The sequence below is a fragment of the Antedon mediterranea genome, chromosome 6, assembly GCF_964355755.1.
Source record: "Antedon mediterranea chromosome 6, ecAntMedi1.1, whole genome shotgun sequence".
Lineage (NCBI taxonomy): Eukaryota > Metazoa > Echinodermata > Crinoidea > Comatulida > Antedonidae > Antedon > Antedon mediterranea.
Genome location: NC_092675.1, coordinates 2096133 through 2110422, shown reverse-complemented (window position 1 = coordinate 2110422; position 14290 = coordinate 2096133). Strand labels below are relative to the sequence as shown.

Sequence of the window (14290 nt, the reverse complement as noted above, 5' to 3'; positions counted from 1 at the left end):
GTAAGTTTGCACGTTGTGCCTAACTTAATCAACGCTCAAATAATACTCATTTGTCTTCGTGAGCTCCGAGTGGTCGTACCAACATGGCACCAAAAAAGTTGATCTTACATTTTCTTTTTCTTTTTGTAATTTCACTGTCGAAATCTGAAGGTAAACATTGTTTAAAGTTATTATGCATCTCACATATTGAGTTTTTTAGTAGTAGTAGAGCTAAAGGAGTGTATTGTTTAAGTGGTTTTTTTTTCATGTGAACTGACGAGAATTCATACTGTAGTAATTCCAGTTTATACAGAAGACTATTGTAGTAAAGCAATCTCAACTTTGCCTACTTCCTTTTAAGAATGTTGTGGTGTACCACAACAAGTCAAATATTTCCTTATAGGCCTATTGATGATCGTTTCTATTTCAACCAGATATATGCAGAGAGTACGAAGAGGGTATTTTTTTTCACTACTCCTTTCCTTATTGTTATAAATACAAGGAGCATCGGCTTGCTCAATTTCCATTCTGTATAAGTAATTTTTTGTTCTTATATTTTTAATATGTGGCTGTTATTATGTATCCTGTTCATATCAAATATATCTTTTTTGTTAGACTTTTAAAATATCTGCTTTTGGAAATTTGTAGTCAATTATTAATTAACATTAACTTCTTTAAACGTAGCGTTAAGAAGAATTTATCTTATTTTATAAAGTATAATTTATCATATTTTAAGTTTATTATACACTTAATATTTTGCAACTTAAGCTTTCAATATTTTGTCTTTTTGTTTTTTTCCCTATTATTAATGTAAGTATTTCTATAGAATTATTGAAATATCACATATCTAATCATTGTACTTGATTGTTTCCCATTACTCTATTGTTTGAATACATTTTACTAGATAATTTGAAAAGATGGTATAAATAATATGATATGATTCAAATTGTAAACTAATGTAAAGACTATCTCACAATCGAAACAATAATTCGGGAAAATGAAACATGCGTTGAATTCTTAACAGAATGCATACAAATTAGTGCAATTCAATTAAATTGTAAATTTAGATATCATTACATTTGAATACTATATCTCCTCTTGTAGAAATATGGTGTGATTTCCAACAGTCATTCTGTAGTTGGACCCAAGACACTGGAGATGACTTCGATTGGACTCGAAGATGCGGTGACACACCCTCTTCTGGAACAGGGCCTAGCAATGGTTATCAGGGATCAATACCGTTACCATGTAAGATTACGGAACATTTAGGATTACGGAACATTTAGGCTTACCTTTAGAAATCCATTTTTATTTTTCATTTATATCTTAATTTTAAACAATTAGGTTCATTTTTTCCATAATTTTTTTTATTTTTTTGTAAATAGTTTATACCTAAATGTATCGATTAATTGTGGCTTTTATTCTATTATAATATGTATGTAATATATAATGCAATATATTATACCGATAATATATAAAACAAGATAATTTCGAAAGAAATATTTCGAACTGTATTTGTTCATCTTTTGAATTTCATTTATTCATCTTCCTGATGAAACAAACTCTTGGACCTTCAAATTGTACTGAAATATATAACTCTTATTTTATTATTTGTAATGTTTTTGAATGCGCAGGCAACAACTACATCTATATTGAAGTTTCATCGCCAAGACGACACTACGACACGGCCAGACTAATAAGTGAACCACTAAATAACGTCGGCTTTTATTACTGTCTATCGTTTTGGTACTACATGCGAGGAGTTGACATCGGATCATTAGCAGTACGCCTAGCCAATGAAGAGAACGAACTCGGTGATCTCATCTGGAGTGAACATGGTGAACAAGGAAATGAATGGATGAAGGCCGAGGTATCTTTTATGGTGACGGTTGGAGGAACGACGGTCGTTTTTGAAGGAATTCGTGGAAATACTTACGTTGGAGATGTAGCAATCGACTCTGTCAAAATCAATTCGCATATATGTCCGGCTGGTAAGTATATTTGCGGTTATTCAACCAAACATTTCTTCTTTCAATTGAAAAAGAAAACAATAACAAACAGTTTAATCTATAAGTTGATTAACAATGAATACCATGCCTCTCAAAATCGAAAAAGTAGGCAACACTTACTTACAAGTACTGTAGGCTATCCTATAGAACATTTTCCAGTCAAATGTTATATATTACTTTTATTAAATGCAATAACATCTATGTGTAACATCTCGTGGCCAAAGGCTAGTTACAAATTAAATTAAAATGGTACCTATTAAAATTAAACATGCACAGAGAGACATTAAAATGTAAAAAAAAAGGGAAAAAAATGTTTATTAAAATGTAGAAGCAAACACGTATTTTTACTTGAAATGAAATTCATGATTAGAATCAATGGCATACGTATGGTTTTCTAGCAATGGACCAACGTTATCGAACTTACGTCATGGGTGTGCTTCTAATCATAAATGATACCTTGATGATGGCGATGATTATGATAGTTATGTAGTTTTTTCTATGGAAAAAGTATGGAATTATGGTATTCCAAAATAAAGAAGATGAATAAATAAATGAATAATAGTGAAAACTATAATAACAAAGATGTTAATAGTGACAATTGCAAGCGCAATTAAATGTGTTTTAATTAATCAGATGTTACAACTTCGATGCCTACGACGAAAGACGTAGTCTTTACCACAGAGTATAATCTCGAGCCAGTTGCCACTACATCAATAGAGGAAACGATCTACCTAAATACAGAACAACCGACTACTGAACAAATAGGTTTGTACTTATTGTTTATGATTATGTTTATATGATGTAAGTATCTATGATGGGTATCTGGCGTGTGTGATATTGCAGTACCAAGATATCATTCAATTCAAAGCTATTAATTATCGTCTTTTAAATATTTGTTAAAGACGTAGTCTTTACCACAAATTATAAGCTTGAGCCTCATAATATTTTGATATCACAATCATAATATATAGACGATGGGTATCTGGCGTGTGTGATATTGCGTTAGCTATCATTACATTTAATTCAAAGTCAATAATAACTGTTTCAAAAGGTAATATAATTATGGCATCACAAAACCAAGTTATAGAAGAAGATATGAGGTCAGGTAACAAAATGATTTTCTTGTGGGTTTAGTTTTCACAGATCACGATGTACAACACACTGTCAAGCCAGTCACACAATTTGTGACAGAGTTTGAAGAAATCGTTGAAGTGATAACTGAAGAATTAGGAAGCACTGGTGGTGAATTGGGAAGCACTGGTGGTAAATTTATTTTGCTGTAGAAATTTATAACAAATTAGTTATACATCACAGTATCAGTAGAACTACTAGGCCCATATGCCTGCATCGAATTTTCAAAGCAGCAATGAAGTTTTCTAGTAACTAAACTCACATTCATTGAGTATCAGGTCATAATTTTTAGCTAACAGTCTATTTTTTAAGTAACCTACTCTAAAGGTCCAGTTGGTTTCAACTCAACCTCGCACATACTTTCGACAATTTGTAAAAACCAAATTATAAAGCAGCCTGTCGAATCTCTCCCTCCCCGTCCCACGTGGTTGGAACTTTGATCAAAATATTCCCCTATTGGTTACTAATCTACATTTTAATTATCACCCCGAAAATCTACTAGAATATATTTTATTTTTTTATTTCTCGGAAATCTAACTACATTCATAACCACATCCTTGTATTATTATTGATGTTCAATTTTACTATACTGTGCAATTTACTAACTTAAATTTGCTGAGTAATGGGTTTGGCGGTCATTTCAGTTCATTGGTCATAGTTCGGTAAAATAGTGGAAAATCACTTTTTTTTAGTGTTTGTAACAGACTCGGAAACCGATGACGTAACGCTAATTCCAGAACCTGTTCAGACCAGCTTACCAAATCATGAAATAGACGGTAAGTGTAAGCCGAGGTTAAAGTTTAAAGTCCCATTCGCATTGGATTTAATTATAAAGAAGATTTTAAATAAATGAAATGACTAAAATATGGGTTTAATTTCCGAATTATTTTAACTATGTTTCAGAACAAGTAGTTACTTGTACAGAAGATCAAATTACTGTCCAAATACCAAAGGATAATTTTGGGAATGCTGATGTAACTGGCTTACGGCTCTATGACCCGAGTTGTAAAGGATCGTACAACGACAATTACGTCACATTTACGTTTACACCTACAACATGCGGAACGATATCTCAGGTAGTATTATGATCTAAACTTGTTATATTTTTCTTTAAAGCTTGGTTTATAACACTAGGACGAAAAACAATGACGTAAGCGCAACGCTAGCGAGTTTACTGTCTGCATAATCCACAGCTTAATTGTTATGGTCAACTTGTTGTGCTTGCATTAAATATTGCTTCCCACTAGGACGTAACGCAAAGAAGTGAGCGCAACGGTAAGTGATTTGACCAATCGAAAGCGATGGATTATTCCAACTGTCGCTTTTCATTGGTCTATTCGCTTGCGATTCGTCTATGCCCTTACGTTGCGTCTCCCTAGTGGGAACCAAGCTTAATGATTAATGCTACCATTTAACTTTTGAAGAAACGATGGTTCCGTACGTTACATCTGGGAAAAAAGATTAAGACTTCAATTTGATATATTTACTATTGAGTATATTTTCCCCAATGTTTCCTTTTGCTTTCTAAAAAATCATACAGGAAAAGGATGATGCGATTGTTTATACGAACCTAATCAGAAGCTCTAATACGGGAACTGACGATATTATCAGAAAGAAAGACGTTTCTATACCAGTAACCTGTAGCTTTAGCAAAAAGTCAAGCATTAGTAATGAGTTTTTGCCAGTATTCGATAGAATTTCTTTTGGAGCCAATGGTAAAGGAGACTTCAATTTCCACATGAACTTTTATGAGGTAAAACCACTGAACGGTTATTATGACGAAACGATATATTTTCCCTCTTAAATATTTCTTTGCAATGTTTGTTGTTGAATATATCATTAGAAATCACATCATTTTTATTATCCACCTTGACCAAAATTTTGGTCGAACAAAAGTTTGTTATTTCACCCTTTTTAGTCGCGTGGACGCGACTCTATAGTTCACTATGTCGGTCGGTCTGTCTGTCGGTCCGGTATCACTATGCGTTTTATCGCTTTCTGACCTTATCTTGATATCAGTTTAATCTAGCTAAGTCAATTTTTCACAGTATATTCCTTATGGCCAGGAATCGATGTGGTTATGTTTTCACGGTGCGAAAAAAAATCTACGCGGTCTACGCACGATTTAACGAAATCACGTTTGTAATCATATCTTCACAACCATAAATCACAATTAAATAAAATTTGGTACTCATAAATTTCAGGGCATAAATCATCATAAATTATGGCAATACAATTACGTGCGTAGCGCATGTAACGCATGCGTACGCGCGCTTAAAATTTTTAAAATTTATTTTCGATGAAATAAGAGTACGTTCCAGGCAATTTTAAGCGTTTACAAAATTGCCATGAGTGCGCAGATTTTTGCGCGCGCACTGCGCTTTAAATGTTATTGCGCACGCTTTTTGCCCGATTTCTGTTTTCTTGACTTACTTTTCAACTCGAAATTACGTTATACGAGCACGTCAAAAGTGACAGGCTACGCACGTGTAAATTAAAAAAATATAAATGTTTTTAAACATTTCAACATTTTTAACCATGTTCAGTAATTTCGGTCAGTTGGTAGGTTGGTCGGTCGGTCGGTAAACACTAACGAGCACGCGACTGCAGCCATCTATATGGCCTTGTTTCTCTATGGAAGTGATTAACTTTATTAAAACTAATCAATTTTCATTATTAATATTTTGGACAATACATCTTTAATGTAATATAATAAAGTATATTATTGAAAAGGGGGATTTTTTTAAAGATTATTTTCTGTAATAGTGTTCATTTCAAATGTTTAATGACATTTTTTTAAATGTTACTCCAGTGAAATTTGCAATCAATTTTCCTTAAGTAACCAAATTATTTGAATACAAATTTAGGCCTACATACTATTTATCAATATTGAATAGTGGATTTGAGTTAACGGTGTTGAAGAATCATTACCTTCTTTTTCTTAGATCCTTCCGTGTCTTTATATTTTGTTTGTATTGGTTATAATCGTATAAGGCAAATATTGTTTTCATCATTATATTATGGACGTAATGTTTAAAAACTATGTCAGCTGTACAGTAACCATGAAAATCAAACTACTTCGCAGTGGAAATTTTTTTTAATGTCAATCCCTTTCAATTAGAAGTTACATCTTAAGTTACTAACATAATTGAAATACAAAACCTATGGAATGTACACTTTCTTTGATAAAACCTTTCTCTATTAAATCTATATAGGACGAAACGTTTGACTCTGAGAAGCAAGAGCCTGTTATAGCTCGAATTGGTGACATGATGTACTTTGCTTTGAGTGTAGATATTTCTGACGAAGACGTGGTTTTATACACAGACAATTGCAAAGCCCTTCCAACTGATTCAACTAACGACGAGTACTACGTAATACAACATGGGTAGGTTACTGAATTATGCCAAAATTCTAATTTTAGGTAGACGAAGTAACAGAATAACTTAATAATAATATGTATCTTATCTACTTATTGCGAGACTGACATCATTTTCATTGTTATAACTTTAATCGATTCTAATAATACCAAGTCTTTATTTTTAAAATACATTAACTTTTTTATACAATAATTATTCTGATGATTTTATTGCATTACAATACTCTTATAATACATCAATAACACAAAATAAGCAATCACAATATAATAATAAATCAATACAATTGATACAATCATTTTGAGTCGGCCAATGTGTTTCTAGTTATTTTCATTCAATTATTAATGATACACAGAACTTGGTTTGATATTTGGTTTCGAATTCTATTTGATCGTCTAAGTTCCGGAACATCAATGGAACCACTGCCTATAGCTTTTGGAATTGGCTGAACCTGAGCGGATTGTATATTTATATCCGATGTAATTTCTTCCAATCTTCCCTTCCTCGTAATTTATTAATAATAATAATGTAATAGATTCATAAAATGCCCGAGAATTAAAGACAACGCACACACTGGCTTCTATTGTACCGAATGCCACAGAGGCAGTAATCGTCTGGTTTCATTCAATCATGATAATCACTAACTTGCATACATGTGTGACTACAGTCATCACTACCCGGTCCTTTTACAGATGTATGAGAGACTCGACGATGCAAGAATTCCAATCTACTACAGCACATCAGCGACTCTATGGAATCGAGGCATTCATGTTTATTAATAGTGGTACTAAAGTAAGTAAGTTTGGGTTACAATTTAGTTTACAAGATAATTTATAAGTAATGTATAAGTTTATTTGTGAATAACTTAGTTTAGAATGCTAGTTTGCAAGTTATTTTCTTTCTTCGGTGTTATATATTCCTCCTCCAAAACCCTTTATTTACTTCTCTTCGTTGGGTTTTCCCTATCCTTGGTGTCCTACTGGATCTTTATCGTGGAGTCTTGCAACCTGGCTTGCCCATCTCCACTTTTTAGCAATTGCTTGTAGCGGATTTATGGTTCTTATTACTTTACAAGTTATCTTTGTCCATTATTTTTATGCTTTGTATTCTGTCTCTGTTTCATTGCATACTGGGTTGATCTTAACTTACCTTTGTTCGTCTCGGTGGGTCTCAACGATACAATTTGATTTTTTAAGTAAGTTAGTTTACAAGGACGTTACTTTCTAAACAAGCTTATTTTGTAAAATGACTTCATAAGTTTAGTTTACAAGTTAGTATACAAGTAAGTTCAGTTTTAAAAGTAAATCAGTTGTGATCTAGTAAGTCACTTTGCAAGTAGGACTAAGTCATAGACTTGCCCCAAGTCTGTATTATCTTTTTTTTTTATTTATTTGTTTTTATTTCGACCGCGATTTTTGTCTGAAAATACAGACTTGTGAAACACGTATCCATTCAATGTTTGATTTGCGGAGAAGCTAGCCTATCATATCAAGACGAGTTTTCATGTTCTTGGGAAAAATCCCATCAAATGTTTACCAGACTACTAGGCATGTAAAATAATGTCTAGCCTTCAGAAACTTTCATAAATGTACCCAAGTACACATTGTCTAAACGTAACATAGCGCATGCGCATCATCTTAGTTGTTGAGTTCAGAAATTCTGAAATATGAATATTAAAATGGTGTACGAGTGAATAGCCAATCGCAGCTGAAACTAGTCAACCGGATAATCGTATGCACCAAGAATTCTTGGTGTCAAACCACGTGACTTGTGCGTGTTTCCCCAGACGGAGTATCCAAAATCAAGTAGTATACGTATGAAACGCCATATGTGCCAAAATATTTATCTTTTTACTAATATTAAGACAAAACTCCGTCTGGAACCCAGACTAGACTAAGTCAGTTTACAAGTTAGTATAAAAGTAAGTTCAGTTTCGAAGTAAATCAGTTGATCTAGTAAGTCACTTTACAAGTAGAACTAAGTCAGTTTACAAGTTTTTTTTTTTTTTTTTTTTTTTTTTTTTTTTATTTCATTTCATCACATACATAATACAAAATTAATATATAAAGGCAACGTAACAATTAAAACGATATAATACTCTCTCAAAAATAAGAGAGTAATGAAATTAAAGAAAAAAAAAATAATGTATCGCAAAAATACACTTAATAATAATCATTTTGCTAATAATATGGTTGCCTTGTATTTTTGGTAAATGTGAAATAAATGATTATAATTAAGTAATTGTTTTTTGATTTTGCAACTAAATATGTACCACTTTGTAATTAAAATTAAAATGTTTGCATCACTGTGTGTTTTTCCAAAACCAAAACATATACTTTCTTTGGTGATAATTAAGTTATTGTTGATATTTCGATACATATATTGTTTTACATTTTCCCAAATGTTCTTTACCAGATCACATTCAAAGAACATATGTAGCAGTGTTTCCTGCTTTTCCTTGCAAAAACTACACATTGGTGAATCGACCTTTGACATCTTAAAGAGCATTGTATTTGTATAAATTATACGATGAATAAATTTAAATTGAAAATTTTTTAGCTTAGTGTCATTTGTACAGGCGTGTAAATTTGAGAAAAGGTTTTTCCAATTAAGTTTGTTGTCAAACTCCTTTTCCCATTTGGATTCAATTCCAATTGGCTCTTCAACATTTTTTAATATAATGTGTTTATAGATATAATGACAATTTCTCGTTTTCACAGAAATGAATGTCTGTAATTTGGATTCAACTTCATTAGTTGTGTTTATACCTTGTTCAATTAATTTCTGTTTCCAGAGCTTTGGAATTGAATTTACAATCTGGTGATATAATAAGAAGTCTGGTTTAAAATTATATTTTTGGTTAAATTCGTCTAGTTCTAATATTTTCCCTTCTTTGTTCACGATATCTTTTACATAGTTTACATTTTTAACCAACCAATTTTTTTCAACTTTAAATTCTCTTTTATCAAAACATGAGTTGTTCCATAAAGATTGATTTAAGATGTCCTCTATCGTATACGGTTCTACAAAATTGTATTCACTCCACGCAGAGAGTATATCTTTATGGAACCTTTCAAATTGTTTTAATATTTTTGAAGATTTAGAAAAGTTGGTTTCGAAAACAATATTTCCTCCAACCTCTTTAATCTTACTTTTTAAAAACACTTTCCACTTGGATTGATTTCCATCAAGATATCTTTTCACCCAACATGATTTGAGAGATGTACAGTAACTCTTAATATGGGGAATTTTTAACCCTCCTTCGTCAAAATTGTTAAGCATGACTTTTCTTTTGACTTTATCGGGTTTTCCGTTCCATATAAATTTAAAAATTTTACTTTGAATATCTTGAAGGAAACAATCGGGTGGGTCTGGTAAATTTGAGAAAACATACGTGAATATCGGGAGAAACAGTGACTTAATAATAGTTGCTTTTCCAAACAGAGTAAGTGAGCGTTGTTTCCACATATTTAATAATTGTTCAGCATTTTTAGCCTTATCTGGAAAATTGAGTCTGAAAATATCATTAAAATTACAAGAAATATTGACACCCAAGTATTTTACTGGGCCTTTGGTCCATGAAATACTTTTCTCAGATGGCGTTTTATAGTCGCAGTTTCTTAACGATCCTATTCTCATAATGTTACTTTTTTCATAATTAATTCTGAGTCCAGAATATATAGAAAATTCATCCAGTATATCTATAATCGGTTTAATTGAGTTTTGGTCTTTGAGAAAAAACACAGTGTCATCTGCAAATTGGCTAATTCTTATGTCTACATTATTGTACTCTATACCTTTAAATGTGTCTGATTGACGTACCATGTTACCTAGTGTTTCTGCACAAATTATAAAAAGATATGGGGATAAGGGACATCCTTGACGCAGGCCTCGTTTTAAATTGAAGAATTTTGATGTTACCCCGTTATTTATAACGCAACTAACAATGTCTTTATATAATATTTTTATCCAATTTATCATATTTTTACCAAAGCCAAATCTCTTAAGAGACATATCAAGGAAGTCCCATTTCACCTTATCGAAAGCCTTTTCAAAATCTACAAAAAATAGTAAGTTTGGCTTGTTGTGCATTTCTGCATATTTTATTACATCATAGACTAATCTTATGTTTTCTCCAATATATCTGCCTTTAAGAAAGCCCGTTTGATCAGGATTAATTACTGATGGCAGCACACATTTTAAACGAGTCGCAATGGCTTTTGCTAAAATTTTATAATCCACATTTAAAAGCGAGATGGGACGCCAGTTTTTCAATAATAGCGGAGATTTATCTTTTTTCGGTATAAGTGATATCACCCCTCGTTTCTGGGAGATACTTAAAAACCCGGATTGGAAAGAATAATGGTAAGCGTTAATTAGCGTATCTTTTATATCATTCCAAAATAGTTTATAAAACTCGGCAGGAAAACCATCTGTCCCAGGGGTTTTATTGTTATCCATCGCCTTTAATGCTTCTAAACATTCTGTATCTCTAAGGGGCTGGTCACATATAGATTCATCATCTTTATTGATTTTATCTATGTGTATCTTGTCAAAAATATCAGCAGGGTTGACATTGTTATTTTCGCCTTCAAAACTATATAATGATTCATAGAATCGTTTTTCTTCATTTATTATATCGTCGGGGTTAGTTATGTCTCCATTATCTGTTGTAATTTTAGTTATATGCTTTTTATTATAATTCCTCCTCTCTAAATTAAGAAAATATTTCGTGCTTTTTTCTCCTTCTTCTATCCAACGGGCTTTGGATCGAATCAGTGAGCCACGTGTTCTAATTTCATAGATTGATTCTAGTTCGTTTCTTTTAATTTGGATCATTTCGGTTATTTTTTCATTACTGTTTACGCAATATTGCTCTTCTAGGGTTTTGATTTCATTGTTTAATCGATCCGCGTCTTTTTTAATTGTTTTATTTAGTCTACCAGAATACGACATTGATGTTCTCCTTGTATTACATTTTATCATTTCCCATACAGTATGTGGGTTATTTTCTAAACATTCTTCTTTTGTGTTTTTTATGGTTTCTTTAATTTCTTTAACGTATTGTGGGTCACTTAAAAGGCTTGTATTCAGTTTCCAGAAACCTGACCCTCGTTTGCTTGTTATTCCATGTATTGATAACGTAATCAATGAATGGTCACTTTTAAAACCCGGTGATATTAAAGTTTTTTCAACTTGAGACCAAAGTTCATAGGATATAAGAAAATAATCTAACCTACAGAACACTTTTGGAGATTGATTGGAGTGCCATGTAAATTGGGTTTTAGTTGGATTTTCCTGTCTCCAGATGTCAATTAAATTATAATTGTCTTTTATACTATTTATTTGTTCTACAGATCTCGGGTGAATTTGACCTCTTCCATTTTTCTTATCCAGATCAGGTTCAAGTATTGTATTAAAATCTCCGCCTATTATTAGAGAGTACTGTGCGAACTCCTCAATTTTATTATTAAATTGTTCAAAAAAGAAACTGTTGTCATCATTTGGTCCATATAAATTTGCAATTGTAATATGTTTATCCTCTATTTGTATATTCATAATAATAAATTTCCCATTTTGATCATTGTATATGTTTCCTATTTTGTAGCTGACATTTAATTTTAAAAGAATACAGACTCCAGCCGAATTATTCTTTCCATTGCTAAATTTAATCTCAGAACCCCAGTCATTACGCCACGCAGTTTCCAGCTCATGTGTGCAGTGGGTTTCTTGTAGGAGATATATGGAGAAGGGTTGATCCCTTAGCCAATTAAATACGGTGCTGCGTTTAAAAGGGTTTCTAAGCCCCCGTACATTTAAACTACATATATCTATGCTACCCATATTTATTTTTTTGTGGTTTTATTACTGTCTGCGTTATTATTATACATTTAGTTATATCAGAGAGATAATAACAATTGAGATCATAAACGTCGTTATAGATACTGTACATCGTTATCTGATGGAAATAAATAGTATATGTTAAGAATGCAAATAATTAGCGGAGTCCGGTTTTGTATAGCCGTTTCCATTACCGTGGGTATAAAAACATACACATTTAATAGTCTATAAAATGCGATACTCAAAATAAAAAAAATAAAATTAAAGATAACATTAACATTAATTACACTTGAGAACATCAAATACAAAAATGCGTAGCATTGGATAACCATCGCCATCTGCGAGTAGCTATCATGTACATGTAAATTGATATAAAAAATATCTATATTTGCAATGCCGTAGTAATAGATAAAAAAGAAAATTATAAAAAGTGTTCACAGTCTAGGGATCAAAATACCTTTTGTTTACACCCTGGTAGTTCATTTGCTGTTTTGTCCAGGTACGAATGATTCAAAGCGGCCATCTTGCTTCTGGTATCTAATAACTGGAGGCACACAGAACGGGATAAACGCGAACTTAACGTCCGATCGCCGTCTTATTCTTTCGATGTGATTTTGCCTCAGTATTTTCCGCTGCTCTCTCACCTTCTTTGAAACATCGTCGCTAATATATATAAGATTGGTGTGCAGTGGATTGTTCTTCAGCGTTTTTGCAGCATTCCTCAGTACAAATTGACGATCAGTGAAGCGGAGTAACTTAACATGAATCAGCCTAGGCGTTTGTTTGCGTTTTGTTGATCAGTTTACAAGTTAGTAGGCCTATACAAGTAAATTCGGTTTCGAAATAAATCAGTTGATCTAGTAAGTCACTTTACAAGTAGAACTAAGTCAATTTACAAGTTAGTATAAAAATAAGTTCAGTTTTGAAATAAATCAGTTCGTCAAGTCACTTTGCTAAGTTAGCTAAATGCCTTATAAAATTACAATAGTTCGGCGTATTTTAATCAAATCAAATTTCATATTAAAAAATTGTTAAAGGTTAACAGTGTACATTTAATATATTGGAGTCATTAATTCATGTTTTACGTTTCAGATTGTTCTTGAATGCGACTTAGTTCTGTGTGATGAACGCGATGGTATTAGCAGATGTCCGACATCTTGCGAAGAAGCACCTGCTAGGAAGCGACGATCAACAGAGGGCGACAAGATCATCAAACGTTCTGTCGCTCGAACCGTACAACTTGTCTCTTCTACAGGTAAATTTAAGTATTGTTTTTTCAATTTCGAAACACGTTTTTGATATTGTTTATGTTTACCATTAAAAATACATTGAATGTGCTAAAAATATGTTTAAAAACAATGTGAAGATGTTTTTAAAATATTTGACAAATCATGAAATAACGACTTGTTTTCATTTTTAAATATTATTGAGAAAAAAAAACTGAATAAGTAAAACAATCAAACAAGAACGGCGAAAAAAAAGTCAAGTAAAAATATTTAAAAAAAGAATCAATAATCAAAGCATAATTGAGCCCCCCCCCCCCCCCCCAATTTTTATCATTATAATTGTTCAAAATGTAACATATCATAACTTCACGTACGTAAATCATTAGAAACACACGTTCTTTTCAGAACCATACACTTATTTTTTGACAGACAATACTACGAAATCAAATGCAAAGTTGGTAACACCAAGCAGCATTGTATCCATTGTAATGTTCTTTATGGCAGTCATTCTGTGCTTAGCAACAGTGTTTAAAATGCAGAAAGACCAGAAACGTTCGCAATTACCAAATTAGGTATTGTAGTTTGTCATTGATGAGTTCACAGACCTCCCTGGTTTTATGAGATGAAAATAAAAAACCAATAAACATGTTATAAAGCTGCCCAAATATAATTTTTATTGTCTAGTAGATTTGAGAATTACGAATACCATAGCTGTAGATCCTCTATT

At 32.1% G+C, this 14290-nt stretch overlaps 1 protein-coding gene across 2 annotated transcripts; it reads left to right on the top strand.

Moving 5' to 3' along the window:
- Positions 1-14282, top strand: LOC140051849 (uncharacterized). Of its 2 annotated transcripts, none has more exons than XM_072097175.1 (12): positions 1-150; positions 1084-1227; positions 1614-1970; positions 2622-2753; positions 3123-3251; positions 3812-3895; positions 4023-4195; positions 4660-4872; positions 6335-6507; positions 7189-7288; positions 13430-13587; positions 13991-14282. In XM_072097175.1, exons 1-12 carry the CDS (start codon positions 84-86, stop codon positions 14133-14135), a joined length of 1875 nt encoding a protein of 624 aa, XP_071953276.1. In that variant the 5' UTR covers positions 1-83; the 3' UTR covers positions 14136-14282. The 2 variants fall into 2 exon arrangements, with proteins under 2 accessions (XP_071953276.1, XP_071953275.1); XM_072097174.1 differs by having other exon boundaries at positions 3-150; positions 13430-13592; positions 13993-14281.
- Positions 14283-14290: the final 8 nt, after the last annotated feature.